Here is a 22,829-nt window from a genome sequence, read left to right as displayed (position 1 = left end):
GATCACTGCAGGGACAGGGACTGGCTGCCCTGCAAACAGCAAAATGACACCCCCTGGGCTCCCACTGCCCTCTGCCTCACCCCAGCACGTCTGTGGGAAGGTCACCTGTCACTTCTGGGATTGTTTTCTCTCCAGAAATCAGAGATTTTTAAAGGGTTTGATGTAACTGAGGATCTGAGGCCATAAATGGTGAGTAAAAACCCAACAGACACCCCCTGCAGTGGAAGCTGGCAGAGTTTGAGGATGAGGTGCTTTGTGGGAGTACTTTGCGACCAAGAAATCTGCAATTTGGTTTATTGAAAGCCAATTGCACTGAGAAACAACTCCCAAAGCTCTATGAACACCTGATTCACCCAAGGCAGGAGCCAGGACAGGGCACTGCTGTCACCTGCTGCCAGGGGCCCTGCCAGAATGAACCTCCCCAGCCTGGAGAGCTCCCCCTGCTCCCCTGACAGCCTTTCCTCCTTCCCTAACAGCAGCTTTCCTCTAAGGAACGTTGATTTGTGTTCAGCCCATCTTGCCACGGGCTGTGACTCCCCAGAACCCCAACCCAGCCACCAGCACTGGCCCTCACTGCAATGTAAGTGCTTAAAATGGGACAACCCTTTAGGTTTTAACCCAAATAAAGCTTTATTACACCAATGAGGGGAACAATCCCCACCCAGCACCCAGGTGTGGCCAAGGGGAGGAGCTGAGATGAGTTTCCCCCCTGGAGCTGCTGAGCAGTCTGTGCTGTCCTGGTGCTCAGCAGCAGCTCCTTGAGAGGGGAACTCAACTCCCCCAGCCCAGGCTCAACCCCCAGCCCAACCCTGAGAGGAGGGGGAGAGGCTGACAAGGGTTATGGGCACTGCTGCACTTCTGGTCTGCCCTTTTTGGTTTTGCTGTTGGGTCCCAAATGTGGCCTGAGCAGGCAGAGACTGGACCCTTTGGGTGCCACCTGAGCTCCTGCTCGAGGCTCTGCCCCGAGAGAACACCCTGAACTGCTGAAAAGGGTCCTGAGTCCCCTAAAAAGGGTCCTGAGTCCCCTAAAAAGGGTCCTGAGTCCCCATGCCTGGGTGTTTGCTGGCCCTGTGCTCTGCCACCAGGACAGAGCAGTGCAAAGAGGCAAGTTTGGGATGGCTGCTTAGTTCCAAAACAGAAGAACAGGCACAGCCAACCCTCTTTATCCCCCCCTCTCTTTTCCTTTGCTCCCAGAAAACAGAAGAAACACTTTGTACCTCCTATGGACAATTGTTCCCTCACCCATCTCTGGGAAAGAGGGGAGCCAGGACTCTGGAATTCAGCTGCCCTGTGCCCAAACCAGATGGAACCAGGGAGCTGGAACCCTGCCCAGCACCCCAGAGCCTGATCCCTTGGGAGCAGGAAGGTCCCTCAGGCAGAACCACACCCCCCCTTCCAGGTAATTCCCAGGAAAACAGCAGCAGGCATGACGTTTTCTGTGTGAGGATCTTGAGCTGAGGCTGCTTTGTCACTTCCTGGGTGGCTCTGAGTGTGGTTTGGGTCATTTCAACACTTCAGCTGAACTGTCAGTTCACTTCTTGGTCACAAAACAACTTAAAAAACCTGCTGTGTTTTCTGCAGTGCCTGAAGCACCTGGTCAGCTCTGGGTTATCCCATAAAAGAGCTGGAGTCCTGCACACCTGGGAGTCAGGGACGACCCCCTTCCAGCTCCCTCTGGGGGAAAAGCACTGGTGACCTGAGGGCTTGTTTGCAAACGGGACCCAGACACCAAACCTGCACCATTCCAGTCCCAAAGCTCCTGAGGAGATGGGGGTTTAACAGCAAACCACCCCGAGCTGGGTTGGACTGGTACAGGTGCTCCACTCACCTGATCTCCTTGAGTCCTTCCTTCTGGATAACCTGAAGGATCTCTTTATGGCTCATGGGTGTGTTGGGATATTTCTCCAGGACCTGGCAAGCGAAAGCAGATTGAGAGGAAGTCACTCGTTTGCATTTTGACTTTAATATTCAACCTACATTTAATGGTTTGGATTTCCCCAAGGGGAGGAACTGCTGACCCTCTCCCACCTCATGGCCACCCCCTGAAGGACACAGGGAGCAGAGGGACTCCAGCTGAGGGACTTCAGTGCAATTCCTGAGTTTTATTTTGAATGTGCTGCCCCTTGACAGCACTTTGTGGAGAATCAAAGGCTCCACAGCACCGGGGTAGCTCCCCAACCACCAGCTTTCCCCCCCTGGAATGCTTCAGGAACTCTGAGGCACCTCAGACCCAACACTCCCAAAAACCCCAAACCCTTGAGGCGAAACTGCTGCTCAGTTTGGCTGAAAGGACCAAAGAAGCTGAAGGAAAGAGGGAGGTTTGACACTGTTGGGAACTCTCAGCACACAGGTCAGCCTTTAAAGTCCATAATGTGGTCCATGGAAATGTAAACTGCCAAACACATTCCCACCCCTCCCCAGCCCAGCCTGGCATCGCTCTCCTCCCTTCCCAGGGCATTGAGATGCAAAAGCAGGATTGAAAGAGTGGCCAGAGAGATGTCTGAGGCTTCTGAAGGAAGATGCCAGTTACCACACGTCATTTGGATATTTTAAGCAGTCGTTTGTGCTGGGGGATGGGCAGGAAATGCCTCGTTTCCTTCTTAGTCATCAGCTTTTGACCCGAGCCCGGCACAGCAACCCCCAGTCCCCACCTGGGGCTTCCACCAGACCCAAACCACAGGGGCCTGCAGTGCCAACCCTGACAGTGCCAGCCCTGCCAGTGACTCTGCAGGAGGAGACCAAGGGTTTCAGTTCCTCTGTTCAGCAGCTGTGCAGGACCCAGGGCTCCCCCTGAACCCCTGCACCTCCTTCCCTCCGGGAACACCCCGTTATCCCATGGCCAAGGGTTCTGCTCTCCTGGAAAGGACCCGGCTTGGGCTGCAGCCTCTCCCTGCTCAGAGAACAAAATCCCCACATTTTGCTGCATCTGCAGCTCTGGAAGCTCCAGCTGATGGCCCCATCCTGGTAAATCTCTTGTTAAGTGGTGTTAAAGCCTGACTTTCAGAGGATCAGACAATCCCAAAACGGTTCAGATGGGAAGGGAGCTCAAAGATCATCCAGCACCACTCCCTGCCGTGGGCAGGGACACCTTCCACCAGCCCAGGAGCTCAGTCTGAAAGCTTCTTCTGCACCAAGTGAGGGCAAGAAATGAGGTTCATCTCCATTTCCACCTGCAGTGTCACCTTCCCACTGCAGGCAGCAAAACAGGAGAGAAAGGAGGCAGTGCTGGGAGTGCATCCACAGGAGCCTGAGGGCACTGCCCACTGCTCACACACAAACCCAGCCGGGCATTCTTCTCCCTGGGCACTCTGTTCTCCTCCCTTTCACCACCTGGACGTGCTCCTGACAGGCCCCAGCTCGCAGCAAGCCCTCAGTTCATTAACTCCTCACCACCACAGTGCCAATTAACGCCCAGCTGGACCAGGGAACCTCATCAGCGAGCAACAGAAGCTTTCCCAACAATATCCCTGCCTGCCCCCAGGATGCCCCCAGGCACCTCTCCCAGGTAACCTGCCCCCACACCTTCCTCCCACAGGCCTTTTCCCCGGAGCTGAGCTCAGCAGGGCGAGCTTGGCCTCCTGCCACCCCTGCCCTGCTCCCTGCACACGGTGCTGGGCCGCCCTCAGAGGGTCACCCTGGAAGATCAGCCAGCTCTGCTGGGTTCCTCTGCTCCACAGGAGACATTCCTAGGACCGTGGAATTATTTAGCTTGGAAGACACCCCTGAGATCACCGAGCACAACCGTCCCCCAGCGCTGCCGAGGCCACCGCTGACCCACGGCCTCAAGTGCCACCCTGGCTTTGCCAACTCAGCATCAAAGTGTCTTGTTCAGCGACCACCAGCACAGGGGAAACCCATCAAAGGGCCCGTGTGGCTCCCCAGGACCAGGATTCATTTGCACCCTCCTGATAAGAGTCATCTGGTGCTCTTCAAGAAGCTTATTGAATGTTGACTCCCTGCCTGGTTGGCTGAACAGAGCAGTTCACACCTCCAGCTGCACCAAGAGCTGCCTCCTGCCACACAGGCTGAGCCAGCAGAACCAGGAGTGAGGACTGGAGAGACTCCTAAAAAAAACCAGATACACTGAAGTAGCTTCTCCTCTCCCTTCTGCCCTGTAATCCCCTATCAGATCTTTCACTGGAGCCGTTTTTAGCTGCTGGGTGTAAATAAATAAAAACTCCTGTCTGCCAGAGGGCTGGGTTTGAGAGGCACTGGGGGATTAGGAGTGAGGGTTTATGAAGGACCTTCGTGCTGTGCTGAGCCAAGAGAACAAACCAGCAAGTGCCACCACTGGGTCCTGGAGCCCTTCCTTCCCTGAGCAGAGCTGGAAATGCTGACAAGTGTCAGCCCAATGCAGGGGAAGCCAAGAGCTTGGGATGGGGTCACCGATGCTCAAATCACACCCCCCCAGGGGGGGAAACAGTCCACTTGGCTCCTTACTGACAAAAAAACATTAATCATGGACTGGTTTGGGTTGGGAGGGACCTTAAAGGTCATCTCATTCCAACCTGCCTCGTTCCAGTCCTGTTTTCTAGTTCCAAGGATCATCAGAAGAAAAGATGTTTCCTAATTTTACACCTTGGTTGGGCTCGATGGCCTTAAAGGGCTTTTCCAACCTCAGCGAAGCTGTGGTTCATCCCTTTTGTGTTATGGTCCTGCTGAAGATGTTTACATGAACCAGCTGATATTGGTGTTGATATCACATAAATAGGAGAGTGTTAAAAGTTAAACCCAACCACCCCCTAACCAGGACTCTGTGTGATCCTGGAGGGCTTCTCCAGCTGAAATGGTTCTGTGCCCCTGGGAGATGTGTCTTGGGCTGCTGTACCTGCAGACAGGGGGACATCTACCCCCTCTGCTCCCCAGTGAGCAGAAACCATTGCTCACACAGAGCTCCATCTCTGGTCCAACAGAGCTAAAACTGCCACGAGAAAACGCATTTCCAGGCTGCCCATTCCTGGCTTTTGTTCCTTTCCTCAGTCCTTTGACAGAGGAGGAGGTGTGAACCCACAGGAAGATCATCTGAAAGCAGGAGAGCAGGCCAAGGGCTGGGGCTGGCTGGCTGGACTGAGGGCTGAGTGAGGACAGGTCAGGAAGGAAGTGGTGAGAACCTCAGCTCTGCCACCTCAGTGCTCAGGCAGCAGCTCTGCCAGAGCAGGGCTGGGACCTGGAGGTGCAGCTGGAACCTGCAGGGCCAGGCTGAGCTGGGGAGGGATTTCCACACACCCTATTCCATCTGAATTCTTCCTAAAAAACACACAGGCCAAATTCATGGCTCCTTACATCCTACATTTTCCTACTGCTTCTCACTAGGAAAAGGAAAGTTACTCTTCCTACAGAGCTTAAAAAGACCCTGCACTGAACCCCCTCACGCCAGGAAAAGATGGGAATTAACTAAACCACCACTGTTCTTCCCTTCCCAACTCCACCTGCCCCATGGAACAAAGCTCTGGGCAGTGGAGATCTCCACCCAGGACACTGGATCACCGGGATGGTCACCAAGGGTGTGCTCTCCCGGTGATTCCATACACACACAGGGATCCCATATGGGCATTCCATACCCACAGCGACCCAGACAGCACTGGGGGTGCCCCAGCAGTGCCCAGCACAGGGACAGGCACTGCCCTGGGCCTGTGGCCACACTGTGTTTGACACAAATCAAACAGCAGAACGAGCTCCTTCCAGATCCAACACCAGGGCCTCGGGAACCTCAGCGACTGCCAAACAAAGCCCAACGTTCAGGGCTGATTCCCGGGCCAGGAGGGATGGATGCAGTGACAGGGAACACGGTGCCTCTGCCCCAGGGAACAAATCCCCCCCTCCACTCCCTGCACAGAGGTTCCTGGCTCCCCCAGAGCTGCAGAGCAGCCCCAGGACACCACCCTGGCGTGCAGGACACCACAGCAGCCACACTCCTGGGAGGGCTGCACTGAACCATCCATGAAACGGGGGCTGAAACCCTCAGTGAGGGAGGCAAAACCAGAGCTGCCCTCCCCCAGAGCTGCCCAGCACAAACCATGAAACCCTCAGTGAGGGAGGCAAACCAGAGTTGCCCTCCCCCAGAGCTGCCCAGCACAAAGCACCTCTCCCTGGGACGCAGGGCCGGGCTGGGAGCTCAGCCCCTGCCAGCAGCAGGAGTTGGCTGCACTGTTCCAATCAGGAAAGCTCTGAGTGATCCAAGGCCTGCCCACGTAAATCCAGCAGTGCACCACGCCAGGATTCCAAAGGGAGGAGGATGAAAGCCTCCTGGAAACTCGTGTTTGAAGTGGCTGGGTCTGTTTGTGTTTGTTTGGAACAGCCATCAGCCCATCGGGGTTTAATCCCCAGGTTCTCCAAGGCTGATGTGAAGGAGCACCTCAGCCCATTAATGCTCTCAGAGAGCCTCTGGAGAAGGGCACTTGGGAATTCCTGCTGCTGGTTGTTCCCTCATGCAAAGGAGGGTTTAAAACTGGGCGACCTAATGGTGCAAACACAGCCACTGCTTGCACTCCTTCCTGGAAACAGCATTTAAACTTCCCAGATCCGTGAATCCACAGCAGCCCGAGGAGTTCCTGCCTCAGTCCCCACAAAACCTGATCATCTGGTTCCACCTCCTCCTCCTCACATCCAACAGGGACCTCCGAGCTCCCAGCCATCCATCCCCCTCCAGGAGGAGAGTTCCAGCTGAGCTCCAGACACCAGCAAGAGCTGCAAATCCCCTTCCAGCAGGAAACCATCCCCGTGCAACGCAAACCCTGGAGAGGGAAGTGGGTCAGCTATAAAAAGCCCGGGGAGAATGTGAAATTCCTGCTCGGTCAGACCCCCTGGAGCAGCCACGGGAACACCAGGAACAGGGGCAGGGACAACAGGGACAGGGGCAGGAACAGCAGGAACAGGGCAGGGACAGCAGGAACAGGGCAGGGACAACAGGGAGAGGGGCAGAGACAACAGGGACGGGCAGGAACAGCAGAACAGTGGCAGGGACAACAGGGACAGTGGCAGGAACAGTGGTAGGGACAACAGGGACAGCAGCAGGGACAACAGGGGATGAAGGGCTTGACCCAGATTGCAGTATCTGCTCCACTCATCCAATTAGCCAAATGCTGCCCGGGGCTTTAGCCAGAAACGAGGTCAGGAAGGAATGGGCAATTCCAGGTGCCACCAAAGGCCAGGGAATGCTGTCATTTCCCACCATCCCTGAGGGGGTTGAGCAGCAGCCTGGAGAGGTGACACCCCACAGCCACGTCCCAGCTCAGTGCCACGGGAGCCTGGAGGAGGGCACGGAGCACTGCAGGCTGTGCTGCCACAGCAGCGCCAGGGGTGCTCAGGAACTGCTGGATCCTGCCAGGATCCACTGCTGGAGAGCTGGGGCAGGACTGGCACACGGGGTGGAAGCTGTGCCCCACACTCAGCACAGGCAGGAACCAAACTGAAAATCCCAGACTGGTTTGGGTTGGAAGGATCCCCAAAGCTCAGCTCATCCCACCCCTGCCATGGGCAGGGACACCTCCCACCAGCCCAGGGTGCTCCAGCCTGGCCTGGGACACTCCCAGGGATCCAGGGGCAGCCACAGCTTCTCTGCCCAACCTGGGCCAGGGCCTCCCCACCCTCCCAGCCAACAATTCCCTCCCAATCTCCCATCTAACCCTGCCCTGTAAATTGTCCCTCTCCGTGATGTTTCCTCTCAACGACATGTCCAAGAGGACACTGAAGTGCTGCTTCAAACCAACCTCAGCTGGATTAACAGAGAACTTGTCCAACCAAAAGACAACGTGACCACTCCACAGGCTACACTGGGCTCCCACTGACTCCCAAAACTCCCACCCAGGCGCTTGACAAGCTCATCTTTAAATGGAGAACAAAGTTTCTTGGAACCACAGAGTGCCATGAGTTGGAACAGACCCCCAAGAACCGAGTCCAACTCCTGGGTTTGAAAGAAGCTCCACAAAGCTGTGGGATGTTTTTGTACACTCAGCCTTAAGCTCTCTGTAAGTATTAGTGGCAATAAGATTAATATTGGAGTTGAAGCCCTGCAGCAGCACCTCCATTCAGTCAGTGCCAGGTGAACAGGCAGCTGGCTCAGGGCTGGGACAAGTCCCTGGTTCCCAGCAGGGAAATCATGGCAATGCCACTGGAGAGCACAGAGGGGAGGGCTCAGAGTCCCACAGCCTGCACAGCAGCCCCACAGAGAAGGCCCCAAAACAAGCAGTGCTCAGCCAGCCCAAGGCAGAGCCAGCTCCTGCTCGGGCCAGGCAGGGACACAGGAGCAGCTTCCAGGGGTTGTGCAGGAGAGCACAGGCACGTCCACACCATCCTGGAGCTGCTGAACCCAGCCAGGGGGCTTGGCTTCACTCAGGGCCGAGAAACGTTGGACTCCAGTGTCCCCATGTCCCAGCAAAGCCCCAAACTCCTGCTGGAAGGTGGTCCCACAGCTCTGGCACGGCTCCTCCCTCCAGGCTGCAGGGCCACGTGCACCAGCCCGGTGGCAAACAGGGTCAGGGATCTGATCCCAGCTGAAAATAGCAGCACCTTTCCTTTCAGTTGAGGGGGAAAAAAAAAAGCTTTAGGGTCGAGTTTGCCAAGCAGCCTCACATACTCGAGGGTGCTGGAGAAGGGGCCAGAGTAAGGGCAGTGCTGGCACAGAACCCTGGGATCGCTGAGGTGGGAAAAGCCCTCCCAGCCCGTGGATCCCCCCTGTGCCCACCTTGTCCCCCAGCACTGAGAGCCACAGCCAGGCCTTCCTGGGTAAGCTCAGGATGACCCCGACCTTCAGGACCTTCAGGACCTTCAGGGAGCCGTTGGGTTTCCCCAGCCCAGTGACCCTGGAGGGCACAGGCAGCTCTCTGGGAGGACACTGCTTTCACACATTCCTTCCCCTCCAGCAGAGAAGAAACCTGAACACTCATCCCTCCCTCTTAGGGCTGGAAAACACGGAACTGTGCCCAGGTCTAGGGGAGACACTGGGTCAGAGACGGACAGGGAGCCCCAGCACCCCGAAACAACACAAGAAACAGCACTTGAAGCACATTTGCTGCTTGTTTGTAGAGACCCCAAATAAAACCAGTTTGTTTCTGAGCCGCTCATTTACAGCTCGAGAGCTTTGAGAGAAAAAACAAATAACTTTGCAGAACTCCCATTTGCACAGCGAGAGCTGAAGGTGGCAGAAGGAAGGGAAGGGAACCCCCTGCAAACCCTTTCAGCACAGGGAAACGAGGAAAAGCAACACTCTGAGCGTGTTTCACGTGGCACTCCAAGGTGTGAGCCAGGCACTGAGAACAGCCAGGGCACTGCTGGGCCTAAAGTGTGGGTTCCAGGCTGTTAATTCACCAAATGCCCCAAAGCAGGAGGTCAAACACAAAGACACAGGTGGTGGCTTGAGCTGCCTTTCCAGTCAGACATTTATTTAGAATTATTTGGATGGGAAGGGACCTTAAAGCCCATCTCATTCCACCCCCTGCTGTGGGCAGGGACACCTTCCCCTATCCCAGGTTGCTCCAAGCCCCGTCCAACCTGGCCTGGGACACTTCCAGGGATCCAGGGGCAGCCACACCCTATTCCATGGGCTGGGCAGGGACACCCCCTATTCCATGGGGCACAGGTAACACCCCCTATTCCATGGGGAACAGGGACACCCCCTATTCCATGGGGAACAGGGACACCCCCTATTCCATGGGCTGGGCAGGGACACCCCCTATTCCATGGGGAACAGGGACACCCCCTATTCCATGGGGCACAGGGACACCCCCTATTCCATGGGGAACAGGGACACCCCCTATTCCATGGGGCACAGGGACACCCCCTATTCCATGGGGCACAGGCACACCCCCTACTCCATGGGGCACAGGGACACCCCCTATTCCATGGGGCACAGGGACACCCCCCATTCCATGGGGCACAGGGACACCCCCTATTCCATGGGCTGGGCAGGGCAGGAGCCCACAGGAGCTCCAGCTCCCACTTGCAGCCCCCTGACCCCTCCCAGGGGAAGCACCCCCTGCCAGGTTTGCTGAGAGCCAGGGCCTGTTTAAAACACTCCCGTGGGGAAGCTCCTGTCACTGTCTGACAGGATTCTGCTTCTTCCTTAGGAGAGCCAGCACTTCACTACCACAGAATGAGCTGACATTCCAGTACCTCAGGGACACCCAGCTCCAAACCATCCAGAGGGTCACCTCCCCTCTCAGGGATCAAACCACAGCCACAGCAGGAGCATTAAACACCTTCCACACCTTCCCTGCAGGGGAACAGGATCCAAACCCAGGGAGCAGCACAGGACACGCGTGGAGGGACAACAAACCCCACCACCCACAGCCAGGCATCTAAACCAGCAAGCCCTGAAAATCCCACAGTCCCAGGAGAGCTGGGCTTGGAAGGGCCCTCTGGAGACCATCCTGTCCAACCCCCTGCCCAGGCAGGGTCACCTGGAGCAGGTGGGGTTGCAATGTCTCCAGAAGGGGGGACTCCACACCCTCCCTGGGCAGCTGTTCCAGGCTCTGCCCCCTCCATGGAAAGAAGTTCTGCCTCATGGTGAGGTGGAACTTGCTGTGCTTTAGTTCATGGCCATTGCTCCTCGTCCTGTCCCTGGGCACCACTGACCAGAGCCTGGGGCCATCCTCAGACACCCCCTGGAGATATTTGGGTGGACTGATGGGATCCACTCTCAGCCTTCTCTGGACTAACCAGGCTCAGCTCCCCCAGCCTCTCCTCATCAGAGAGAGATGCTCCAGGCCCCAAATCATCTCTGTGGCCTCTGCTGGACCCTCTCCAGGAGCTCCTTGTCTCCCCTGAGCTGTGGAACCCAGAACTGGGCACGGCTCTGGGCACAGAGCACGTTTGTGCCTCGTGTGCCAGGACACTCAGGGGAGATGGGAAACGGGCTCTGCTGATCCCAGGGGATGCTCCACGGGCACAGAGCAGGCACTGAGCTCAGGAAAAGCTTCTGCAAGCCAGCAGGGACCACGTTTACTGCTGCTCCTTGTAAGAGCTTTGAGAGCAAAGTCAAATTACCCCACATGGGAAGCAGGAACGAAAAGAACACAAATTGCAGGACTTGCTGGAAAAAAAAAATAGGACCATTTTTACCAAGTGATCTTAGGAAATCAATTCTGAATTCAGAACGCAGTGAAACACAAGGAACTCGTGCACTCAGGCTCCTGCAGGGCCAGCAGCTACCAGAAGAAAAGACAGTGCCCAATATCCATGAAGGCCCTGAGAAGGGCTCCAGGAGAACACGCTTTCCAGGAAGGAATTCCTCCTCCTGTCCAACCCGACCCTGGCACAGCTTGGGGCCTTCTCCTCTTGTCCTGTCCCCTGTTCCCTGGGAGGAGAGGCTTGGAGCAAGCTGGGCCAAGGAGGGGTGGGACTGGGCGACCTCTAAGGTGCCTTCCAACCCAAACCACTCTGGGATCCTGAGCAGGGTTTCAGAGCACCCACAGAATGTCAGCAAGGGGGGTGATTATCCCATCCCCACATTTCATGTGAAAGGCTGTTCATTACCAGTGAAAGAGCTTTCCCCACGAAGCACTGAGGCTGCAGAGCAGACCTCTGAGAAGGTCCCACAGCTGGTTACAGCAGAGATGTTTTAGAGGCACTACAGGAATTAGACTGGAACTAGTCCTGGCTGCTCTTGGCCCTCTGTTTTTACTGCTCCCAGCAGAACCACAGGAGCAGAACACCTGACAGCCCCAGGAAAACAAAACCAGATCTCAAGCACCTGCCTCTGGTGCGTGGAACACCCGCTGTGGGAAGGGCTGCACGGGCAGAGCTGAGCCCAAAGCCCACCCCTTGCTGGGCACTGGGGTGTCTGGGCAGCAACACCACCTGCATCTCTGCATCTGCACTCCTGCAGATCACCTGGGGCACACAAACACAGCCTGGGGCACACAAACACAGCCTGGGGCACACAAACACAGCCTGGGGCACGGGAGGGTCCACATAAAGGACTGGGATTTCCCCCTTCCTGTAGGAAAAGCTGTGTGAGACCCAGAATCCACCCCAGTCAATAAATGCTGACTGTGCCACTTCTCTCACACACCAGGCAAGAGCTGCTGGGGCACAATGACCAGGTTCCCTCACAGCCCCCTCTGTTGTAGGGGGGGGCAACAGGGTGATCTTTAGAGTCCCTTCCAAGCCCTTCTGGGATTATGGATCCAGGAAACACAACTGGTTTTTGTGCTCCACCATCCTCACTTGGAAAAGCCTTGCCCAGAAATGCCCAGGCCAGACTGGAGCTGACTGGAGGAGAGACCACAACTGGGGCAGAAGAGCCTCTGGAGGCTCCTGCAGTGCCAGAGAGGAGCTCACTGAGGTCAGAACCTCCAAACCCTTCGGAGCCAAAACTATTGATGGGAGCGACCGAGCAAAGGGGGAGCTCTGGGGCAGAACTAGTTATCTAAACTCCACTGATTGTTTTAAATAAGGACAGAAGTTCTTCCTCCCTGGGAGGGTGGGGAGGCCCTGGCACAGGTTGCCCAGAGAAGCTGTGGCTGCCCCTGGATCCCTGGGAGTGTCCAAGGCCAGGTTGGACGGGGCTTGGAGCACCCTGGGCTGGTGGGAGGTGTCCCTGCCCATGGCAGGGGTGGGACTGGATGATCCTTAAGGTCCCTTCCAACCCAAACCAGTGTGTGACTCTGTGAAACACAGAGAACACGTGTGAGGTCCTCCCCCAGCCCTGAGCTCCTCTCCTGGAGCACAGCACAGGGAGCACAGCAGCCCAAAGCTCTGGCTGGGATCCTGCTGGGAGTGGCACCTCCAGGCAGGGCGGGGCACTGGGGATTCCCCTCCTGGCACCTCTCTCCTCTTCCTGCTGGGCTCTCCCAGCCCTGCCCCGCCCTGCTCTGCAGCAGGGAAACAACACTCCATTTTTCCAGCTGCACTGGTGCCTCAGGACAGGGGGGGCCCCACTGCCCCCCAAGCCAAGAGCCAGCCCCTGAGGCAGCTCTGGCAATCAGGTGTACTGCTGATAACAGCCAAATGAACCCCAGCCCAGCCCAGCACTGACAGCCAAGCCTGGCCATCAGCTCCACAAAGGGGCCTCACCCAGCTCCAGCCACAGCGAGCTCACCTGCACTTCCACAGCTGCAACCTGGGGGGTTTGATGCCTTTAACAGGTTAAAATTCCCAGTGGGAACACAGGCCTCGACTTGGAAATCAGTGTTTGAAATGGCAGGGCCATAATTGGATTACTGTGACTGGAAGAAGGATTTTGTAGTCTGCTGGTTTGCTCCAGCCACTAAAGGGGATTACACTTCCACCTCAGGCATTCCAAGTTCTGCTTCCACACAGGAGCCCACGTTTTAAGCCTCCAGGTGTCCAAGGTGAGCTTAAAGCAACTCTGAGCCCACCAGAAGTTCCAGGACCTAGAAGGTCAGATCTCAGAGGGCACCACCCGAGGCCAAAGCAGAGCTGACACTTGCAGAGCAATCACTGACTTCACAGGGAACCCACAGAGTCAGGGGATGATTGAGGTGGGAAAAAACATCCCAGACCACTGAGCTCACCCTGTGCCCCATCCCCACCCTGTCCCCAGCCCAGAGCACTGAGTGCCACGGCCAGGCCTTCCTGGGACACCTCCAGGGCTGGGCACTCCAAACCTCCCTGGGCAGCTGTGCCAGGGCCTGACCACCCTTTCCAGCAGGAAATTCCTCCTCCTGTCCAACCTGAGCCTCCCCTGGCACAGCTGGAGGCCGTTCCCTCTCCTCCTGTCCCTTGTTCCCTGGCAGCAGAGCCCGACCCCCCCCAGCTCCCCCCTCCTGTCAGGGGGTTGCAGAGCCAGAAGGTCCCCCCTGAGCCTCCTTTTCTCCAGGCTGAGCCCCCCCAGCTCCCTCAGATATTCCTGCTGCTCCAGCCCCTTCCCAGCTCCCTTCCCTTCCCTGCCCACGCTCCAGCCCCTCCCTGTGTCTCCTGTGTGAGGTCCCAGAGCTGCCCCAGCACTGGAGGTGCCCCAGCAGTGCCAGCACAGGAATCCTGAAGAAACAATTCAAAAAAAATGCAGGAAAAACACATCCAAGGGCTGTGGCTGCTCCCAGATGTGCAGGAGTGAGGAGTGAAGGAGCTGCAGCTCTCTGTGAACACGTGATGGGGTTCATGCCAGCTCGGGCTCAGTCCTGGGCAGCCACGAGTCCCTTTCCCTGGAAGTGCTGCCAAGGTGTTTCCCTGGCCAGCAGACACGTCGCTGGGCCACGTGGTTTGGTCCCCAGGGCAGTGGCCACCAACTGCCCTTCCCTGTCCTGCAGAAACCTCTGCAAAAGCACTTAAGAGACAGCACAGACAGACCTGCAGCACTGCCCCACGTCCCCCCTGCACACAGCTCCTGTGCCTGGACACAGACCCAGAGCAGGGAAGGAGCTGTGATAACACTCAGGGGATTAAAACAACAACAAAAAAAGCCACCATCAAAAAAACCCAACACGGCAACAAACAATCCCTTCCAGAAAAAAAACAAAATCCAGGAAGCCTTTCCCAGGCTTCAGCCACCAGCTCATGCCACAAGCTGGGATTAATCATTTAATCTCCTGCAGCACCACCTCGTTCAACACCTCGCTGAGCAGGGACAGGCCCATTCCCAGGTTCTCCAGGAAGAACCTGCTGTGCTCCACCCCAGGCTCCAGACCTTTCCCGTGGAGCAATCAGGAAGGACACTGACCCACTGGAGCCAGGCCAGAGGAGGCCCCAGAGATGCTGCCAGGGCTGGAGCCCCTCTGCTCTGGAGCCAGGCTGGGAGAGCTGGGGGGGCTCAGCTGGGGAAGGGAAGGATCCAGGGAGACCTTGGAGCCCCTTCCAGAGCCTAAAGGGGCTCCAGGAGAGCTGGAGAGGGACTGGGGACAAGGCCTGGAGGGACAGGACACAGGGAATGGCTTCCACTGCCAGAGGGCAGGGACAGATGGGAGATTGGGAAGGAATTCCTCCCTGTCACGGTGGTGAGGCCCTGGCACAGGCTGCCCAGAGAAGCTGTGGCTGCCCCATCCCTGGAAGTGTTCAAGGTTGGACGGGGCTTGGAGCAACCTGGGCTGGTGGAAGGTGCACCTGCTCATGGCAGGGGTGGGACAAGATGGGATTTAAGGTCCCTTCCCACCCAACCCATCCCATGACTCCATGGCCAGCCCTCTGAGGCCCTGGTGACACGGAGCACTGTGCTCAGACACCCCGTGCAGTTCAGTTCCACCACACCCTGCTGCTCTGCCAGAGCTCCCAGGAGCACACAGGGGGCTGGCAGTGCCTCCAGCTCGGGGCTCACAGACCCCCACAAGCTCTGCCTGGGTTTTGCAGCCCCCTGGAACCTCCCCAGGTTTCCAGGTTGGTGTGTGTGGGTGAGCCAACACTCTCAGCTGCTTGCAGAAAACTCCCATAGTTTGGATCCTTCCACCCTCTCTCCTGAGTCCACCTCAACAGGGAAATGTACAGCTGGGGAAGAGAAGGGAGACCTGAGAGCCCCTTCCAGAGCCTAAAGGGGCTCCAGGAGAGCTGGAGAGGGACTGGGGACAAGGGATGGAGGGACAGGACACAGGGAATGGCTTCCACTGCCAGAGGGCAGATTTAGATGGGAGACTGGGAAGGAATTCCTGGCTGGGAGGGTGGGGAGGCCCTGGCCCAGGTTGCCCAGAGAAGCTGTGGCTGCTCCTGGATCCCTGGAAGTGTCCAAGGCCAGGTTGGAGCAACCTGGTCTAGTGGAAGGTGTCCCTGCCCATGGCAGGGGGTGGCTTTAAGGTCCCTTCCCACCCAATCCCTTCTGGGATTCTGAAGCCCATGGCTGCAGCAGCTCCCCCTCACATCAAACATTCCACGTGCTGTTCCCAGCTGACCCCGCCCAGGAGCATTCCCAGAGCCCACCTCCTGCCTGCACTCCCAGCCCCAGCCCTGGCAGCCGTGCAGCAGGAGCAGGAAACCCTTTTGTCGGGTCACACACGGGGACTTCCCCTGGAAAACAAACAACAAACGTCTTCCCTGTCGGCCCAGGCAGCGCCCACTTCCCTCCCTGCACACCCCGGGGAGAGGGGATAAAGCAACAGTTTGGGCTGGAAGGGACTTAAAGCTCCTCCTGTCCCACCCCTGCCGTGGGCAGGGACACCTCCCACCAGCCCAGGTTGCTCCAAGCCCTGTCCAACCTGGCCTGGGACACTTCCAGGGATCCAGGGGCAGCCACAGCTTCTCTGGGAATTCAATCCCAGCCCCTCCCCACCCTCACAGCCAGGAATCCCTTACCCATCTCCCATCTCTCCCTGCCCTCTGGCACTGGGCAGCCATTCCCTGTGTCCTGTCCCTCCAGGCCTTGTCCCCAGTCCCTCTCCAGCTCTCCTGGAGCCCCTTTAGGCTCTGGAAGGGGCTCCAAGGTCTCCCTGGATCCTTCCCTTCCCCAGCTGAGCCCCCCCAGCTCTCCCAGCCTGGCTCCAGAGCAGAGGGGCTCCAGCCCTGGCAGCATCTCCGCGGCCTCCTCTGGACTCTCTGCAGCAGCTCCACGTCCTTGTGCTGCTGTTGCCCAGGGCTGGAGGCAGCTCTGCAGGGGGGGCTCAGCTGAGGGGGCAGAGGGGCTGTAGGACCCCCCCTGCCCTGCTGCCCATGCTGTGGGAATGCAGCAGGACAACACATCCCAAATCAGGCTAAATCCAGTCCCAAGGAATCCTGGCTCTCCCTGGGTTAACAGGCAGCACTCACAGAGCTCTGCTGAACTCTGGGCTGCCACAGCCCCTGTCTGAGCTCAGCCCCAGCTGGGCACAGCACAGGCATCCCCCTGGCACAGGTCTGGCTGCAGGATCACCAGCTGAGCCTGCACACCAGTGTCTGGTCCAGCTCAAGAACTGGCACAGGCTGGGCTGCCAGGGGCACCTGAAACCTGTGCCCTGCTCTCCTCAGCTTCTGTGCTCTGCACCATCAGCTCCTCACCTCAGTCAAGGTGGGCTTTCTGAGCAGCAGGGACAGCCAGCCCCTGTCCCAGCAGAGCCTCCAGTCCCCAGCCATCTGCAGCTGCACTTTGAGCCAGCCAGGAAATGAGAAAACCCTTGTTTATCAACAGTGACTTCCTGCCCACACAGGGACCTTCCCTCCCCTCAGCCCGCACTGCTGCCCCACAGAACAGTCCCACACGCCCCAGAGCAACAGCCGGGGGCCCACTGAACCCCCTCATCCACACCCCTCCCCAGGTCTTCCCAGCAGACAGCAAGGCCACACCTCTGTGCTGTATCTTGTTCCCAGCTAATACTGACCCACTCCAAGGGACCAAGCAAGCTGAGGAAGGGATTACCTTGGTGTTCTCCCCTCCTCACACTCCCACCATCTCCCCAGCACTGGAGGACACTCACCCCAAGCTCCTGGCTGGGAAGACTGAACAGATCAGTACCAACAGTTAAGCATAAAAAACAATTTCTTTTGCTGGTTTGGCTGCATTAACCACCTGCAAGTGGGGAGGTGACAGCAGAGGAGGAGGTGGAGGGGGGACAGAACTGCACCAGAACATCCAGCTGTGATGGCCTGAGGCTGCTCCTCAGGGCTGGGTGACAAGGTGGGGCTTTTCCAGCCTGGAGGATCCTGTGAGGAGCAGGGCTCCAGGAAAACACAGAGCCCCAGGCCCTTCCCCTGCAGCCTTTTGGGGTCCCCCCAGCCCAGGGCCAGCTCAGAGCTCAGCCCCCACACAGGGGGGGCACCTGGACACAAACTGGGAGGTTTCCCAGGCCCGAGGACAGTTCCATGTCACCTCCCAAAAGCAGAAGCACGGGAGACCTGGAAGCTGCCACATTTCTCAGCGTGGTTTTATAACTTTCCCCACAAACCCCAGGCAGCAGCAGAGAGCCCAGCCCAGGCACACAGGCGAAGGCAAGAACCAAAAGCCACGATTCCAACCCAAAAAAACGCCGGGGAACTTATGGAATACTGGAGCTGGAGTTTGACCAGAGCAGTCTAACATTCCTGCTGAGCACACCACCAGGAACATCTGCCAGGGCTGAGGTTTTGGCAGGGATTTACTCATCTTTTCCTGCTTTGGTCTGCCCCTGTCCTGACTGGGCAACGTGGAACCTGCAGTTCTGAGGCCTCAGTGCAGCCTCTGGCTAAAGACCTGTTTGAGCCCTTAAGTGGATTCTGGGAGAGCTCAGAGGATGGACAGCAGGGCACAGGGGCTGGAAAAGATCTGGTCCCACCTATACCCTCCACTGGACGTTCTTCCACTGTTCTTTCAAAACAAACGGGTACAAATCACACCCAAAAGCACACAGAGAGAAACACCAAAGTGTTTGCCTGTGGGACAGTGTCTTATTTCTCAAAATCTCCAACTGCATCCCACCTCCTGAAAGCAGAGCAGCTATTCTGACGCCTCCCAAGCTGCAAACACAAGGTCCAAACGCGTTTATTTATTAAAATATCCCTTGCAAGTCTCAGCCGTGGGTTTCTATTTACATTTGCTTCCCAGCCAGACTTTTCAAGTCCTGTTTGAACAGATCCCTCTTCCAGAGAGGTTCGCGGAGCTCCAGCTCCTCCCCCTCTCCCGGAGGGGGCTTTACCCCCGCGGGGATCTTTGCTGGGCGTTCGCAGCTCCCGCAGGTCGCCTTGCTGCGGTTCCCTCTCTCATCCCTGTCCCGCTCCTCAACTTCCCTTTTCTCTTCCCCGCCCTGTAACGTGCCTGTCCCGCACAGGGACTACCCCGAGTCCAGACTGGAGACAGGACGGCAAAAAAACCACCGTCGGGCTGGCAAACCGGGCGGTAAAAACTCTCCTTTCGGGGTTGGCGACTCCGCCTGACCCGGGGCGACTCCGCAGCTCCCACGGCACGAGAGCCACCGACACGCTGCGAACACCGAAAAAAAACACCCCTGTGCGTGTCACTTGTTGGCGGATGCGACTTAAACCCTCGCTCACCACCGCGAAACCAGGCGGCAGTCCCTCCCCCGCGGCGCTTCCCAGGGAAATTCCTGCCGGGAAGCATTAAGCAACTGGAGAACAGGTCAAAATAAAAAAACCCTGCCCATGCGAGCGCGGGCGGCCGAGCGGAGCCCCGGGGGCAGGCCCCGTGGCCCCGGAGGCCGAGGCCGCCCCGCCACCCGCCCCTTCCCCCCGAGCCCCGCCGGGAGCGCCCCGACCCGCCCCGCGGCCTCCGACCCGCCCCGCGGCCCCCCCGCGCACCGTCCGGGCGGCCTCTGCCCAGGTCCTGCCCTTCTTCCTGCGGCCCTTCTCCCTCATGTCGGACGCGGCGGGGCTCGGGGCGCTGCGGGGTCGTTGCCGCCGGCGGGAGCGCGGCGGGGGCCGGGGCGGCCCCTCAAACGCGGGGAGCGCCGAGCGCGGCCCCTGCGCCCGCCAGCGCCGCCATGTTGGCTCGGGCTGCGCACGGGCCGCGGTCATGTGACCCCGCCCGCCGGCCCCGCCCACAGCGCGCGGGGGGCGGGGGGAGAGGCCACGCCCACCCCGTCACGCGGCTGCCTCGCCCTTCCCCCCCCCCTCCCCTCCCCCGCCGCGTCCGCGCCTCGCTGAGGGGGGAACAAAGATGGCGGCGGCGCCTGAGGGGGAGCGAAGATGGCGGAGGGGGCTCCCCGGAGGGCGGATCGCTCTCCGCGCCGTGGCGGCTCCGTGTCCTGCCCCACCGCAGCGGTCCGGGGGTCGCCGCCACCACCTGCCCTCGCCCGCTGCCGCCAAGTGCCACCAGCAGCCTCCGCTCCCTCCTCGGCGGCCGCCGGCGGTTCCCTCAGCCCCCGCCGCGCGCGCGGCGCCTGAGGGGCAAAGATGGCGCCGGCTCCCTCAGAGCTACCGTCACCCACTCAACAGCCACAGCCATAACTGTCCTCTCACGGCCACAGCCATAACTGCCTCTCAGAGCCACAACTACCCCCTCAGAGCCACAACTGCCCCCTCAGAGCCGTAACTGCCCCCTCAGAGCCACAACTGCCCCCTCAGACCAACTACCCCCTCAGATCCCCCAACCCCCCCCCCCCACACTGCCCCTCAAGAGCACAACTGCCCCCTCGGAGGCCGTAACGGCCCCTACAGCCCACAGCTGCCCCTCAGAGCCACAACTTCCCCCTCAGAGCCATAACTGCCCCCTCAGAGCCTAAACTGCCCCCTCAGAGCCACAAGCTGCCAACTCAGAGCCGTAACTGCCCCCTCAGAGCGACTGCCCCCCCCTCAGAGCCACAACTGCCCCCTCGGAGCCGTAACTGCCCCTCACAGCCACAGCCGCCCCTCGCCGCCCGGTGCCCGCCACCTCCCCAGTGACACCAATGCCAACATCTCAAGGCTCAGAAATTGTAAATAATTCGCCCAGAGACTCACAGAGAGTGTGTGTGGGGGTGAAACAGGGTCTTGGCCTATCAGTGAAAGAGGTGCCATGGCCTCAAAGGAGGGACCTGGCACAAAGGGCCACCTGGGCTATTGTTGCACAGTTGTCACCAGCTGTGTCTCCTGTCAGCTGGCTGGGCCACAGGATGTAAATGTGGCTTTAAGTGTTGTTCAGAAGCTGGGGCCCGGGGCAGCAGGTCGCATCTTGCTTGCCAAGGAAACCTCTGAGGGACTTTGCCTAAAACTGAATAGGGGGCACTTCCCCAAACCCAAAGGACCCCCCGAGCCCCCGAGTGAATCTGTGCTGGCACAGAAACAAGGATTGCATAAGATCGCGCCGGCTAAATAAATGTGCGTCAGGTAGGCGGCAGCTATATGTTGCATGGGTGGGTTGATGAAAATACTACTGTACAAATGTGATTTTTTTACTCCTTGGGGCGCTTCATTTGTGGAAACCTCCACCTTACGCCCTGCGCAGAACAAGCAACGTCTCCTTTATAAACCAGGCTCTGTGTCTGGTTCAGAGAGCTCCTAAAATCCTAAAACCTCCACTGTCCCCCAGTGCCCTGTGCCGGCCGATTCCCCCCTGACATCAACCCCTGCACGGCCCCTGCCTCAGTTTCCCCCAGACCACCAAGCCCCTGCCAGAGGGCAGGGTTAGATGGGATACTGGGAAGGAATTCTTGGCTGTGAGGGTGGGGAGGCCCTGGCCCAGGTTGCCCAGAGAAGCTGTGGCTGCCCCATCCCTGGAAGTGTCCAAGGCCAGGTTGGACGGGGCTTGGAGCAACCTGGGCTGGTGGGAGGTGTCCCTGCCCATGGCAGGGGTGGGACAGGATGAGCTTTAAAGTCCCTTCCCACCCAAACTAGTCTGTCATTCTGACTCTGTGATTACCCATTCTGCTTTAGCTTTAACTCCTATTTAACAAATACGAATTATTCAAGCTTAAAGCAAACTGTAACAACCTTGCTCCTGGTTTTTACCTACTGGGATAATGCTGGTGCAGCTCCAATAAGGTCAGCCCTTCCCTTTACCATCAGGGATGGACTGATCCCCTCACAACGAGCTGTGCTTCACTTCCTGCTACAGAGCTCTGAGAGATAAAATTAGATCAGAGAGCACGACCCCGAGAGCAGCTGGTGCCTGAGCCACTCGCTCCAAAATATCCCTAATGAGCTGCAGTTTCTGCTGCAGCCACTGCACTGCCTGCCACACTGAGAGCTACAAAAATGATGAGTTTAGAGAGGACTGAGGGAGTATTGTGAAAATCATAGAATGCCAGACTGGTTTCGGTGGGAAGGGACCCTAAAACTCATCCAGTCCCACCCCCTGCCATGGCAGGGACACCTTCCACCAGCCCAGGTGGCTCCAAGCCCCGTCCAACCTGGCCTTGGACACTCCCAGGGATCCAGGGGCAGCCACAGCTTCTCTGGGCAACCTGGGCCAGGGCCTCCCCACCCTCCCAGGGAAGGATTTCTTCTTAAAGAATCTCTCCCTGAGAAGGAAGTCTCTCGTGGGACATTTTACCTGATCTGCACAACTTCAGCATCACCGTCTCATTGTCATTTATTACCCACATGTTCCTCCAGAGCATCACACCCCTCTGCTGGGGGCACGTCCAGAGCACCATGAGGAGCAGAGTGACTTCAGAGCCTGCCAGGATCCGGGTGACAGTGGGATGCTGCTCCAACACTCAGGTGTGAGTCATTCCCAGGAGCCCCGGGCTGGTGATCTCACCTGTCACACCAGGTGAATCACTCTGGGACAGGGGCTGGCCTTTCCCTCCTGCACAGGAGATCTCAGACATGATAACAGTGAGATCACTCTGGGACAGGGGCTGGCCTTTCCCTCCTGCACAGGAGATCTCAGACATGACAACAGTGAGATCACTCTGGGACAGGGGCTGGCCTTTCCCTCCTGCACAGGAGATCTCAGACATGACAACAGTGAGATCACTCTGGGACAGGGGCTGGCCTTCCTCTCCTGCACAGGAGATCTCAGACATGATAACAGTGAGATCACTCTGGGACAGGGGCTGGCCTTCCTCTCCTGCACAGGAGATCTCAGACATGATAACAGTGAGATCACTCTGCTCTGTTCCCACAGAAGGATGCAGCCTCTGTTTCCCTTTCCCTGGGAAGTGATGCACTGAGCACCAGCTGGGACATTCCAGCAGAGGGGTCATTCCCCACAGCTGGATTTCTGGATTCTGGGACCTGTCTGCAGGAGCTGGAGCTTTCCTGCCCGCCCTCGATGTGCACAGGGGGAGGAAGGGCAGCCTCCAGTGCTGGATTCCAGGGGGGAAGGGGAAATCAATGGACTGCTCTTCCCAGGGAACAGTGTGACTAATCCCTGGGGTCTGGGATGGGCTGGAATCGCTGCTGCAGCGGGAGCTTGTGGCTGCCCAGCTCAGCTCATCACTCCTGGCTCAGCTCCAGCTCCTGACAGCTCCCAGCAGGGTGCCACGGGCTCTTCCGAGTGGAAATCATTCCAGTGGACACCTAACATGTTAATCAGATAATAAACAATTGAGATATGAGGAGGGAATTCCTGGCTGTGAGGGTGGGGAGGCCCTGGCCCAGGTTGCCCAGAGAAGCTGTGG

General features: G+C 58.1%; 1 protein-coding gene and 1 long non-coding RNA gene across 4 annotated transcripts in view; one reads left to right on the top strand and one right to left on the bottom strand.

The window, feature by feature from the left end:
* Positions 1-19,710, bottom strand: part of ASXL2 (ASXL transcriptional regulator 2) — a 67,743-nt gene extending 48,033 nt beyond the window's left edge. For 2 of the 3 annotated variants that reach the window (XM_039390448.1, XM_039390449.1), the window contains exons 1-2: positions 19,084-19,710; positions 1,829-1,911 (exon numbers count right to left, since the gene is read on the bottom strand). In XM_039390448.1, the coding sequence (XP_039246382.1) occupies positions 1,829-1,911; positions 19,084-19,299 (299 nt within the window). In that variant the 5' untranslated portion in view covers positions 19,300-19,710. The remainder of the gene's footprint in view (positions 1-1,828; positions 1,912-19,083) is intronic. The other variant, XM_039390450.1, reaches the window with a different exon arrangement.
* A 367-nt stretch (positions 19,711-20,077) lies between these two features.
* LOC114002969 lies at positions 20,078-22,474 on the top strand. Its single transcript, XR_005566915.1, has 3 exons — positions 20,078-20,589; positions 21,817-21,924; positions 22,334-22,474. It is a non-coding gene; the product is annotated as an uncharacterized LOC114002969 (long non-coding RNA).
* Positions 22,475-22,829: the final 355 nt, after the last annotated feature.

This window comes from Pipra filicauda, unplaced genomic scaffold, assembly GCF_003945595.2.
Source record: "Pipra filicauda isolate LSUMZ 115617 unplaced genomic scaffold, ASM394559v2 scaffold820_size145981_pilon, whole genome shotgun sequence".
Classification (NCBI taxonomy): Eukaryota; Metazoa; Chordata; class Aves; order Passeriformes; family Pipridae; genus Pipra; species Pipra filicauda.
Note: the sequence above shows the minus strand (reverse complement) of the source record. Positions and strands in the feature narration are given on the sequence as shown.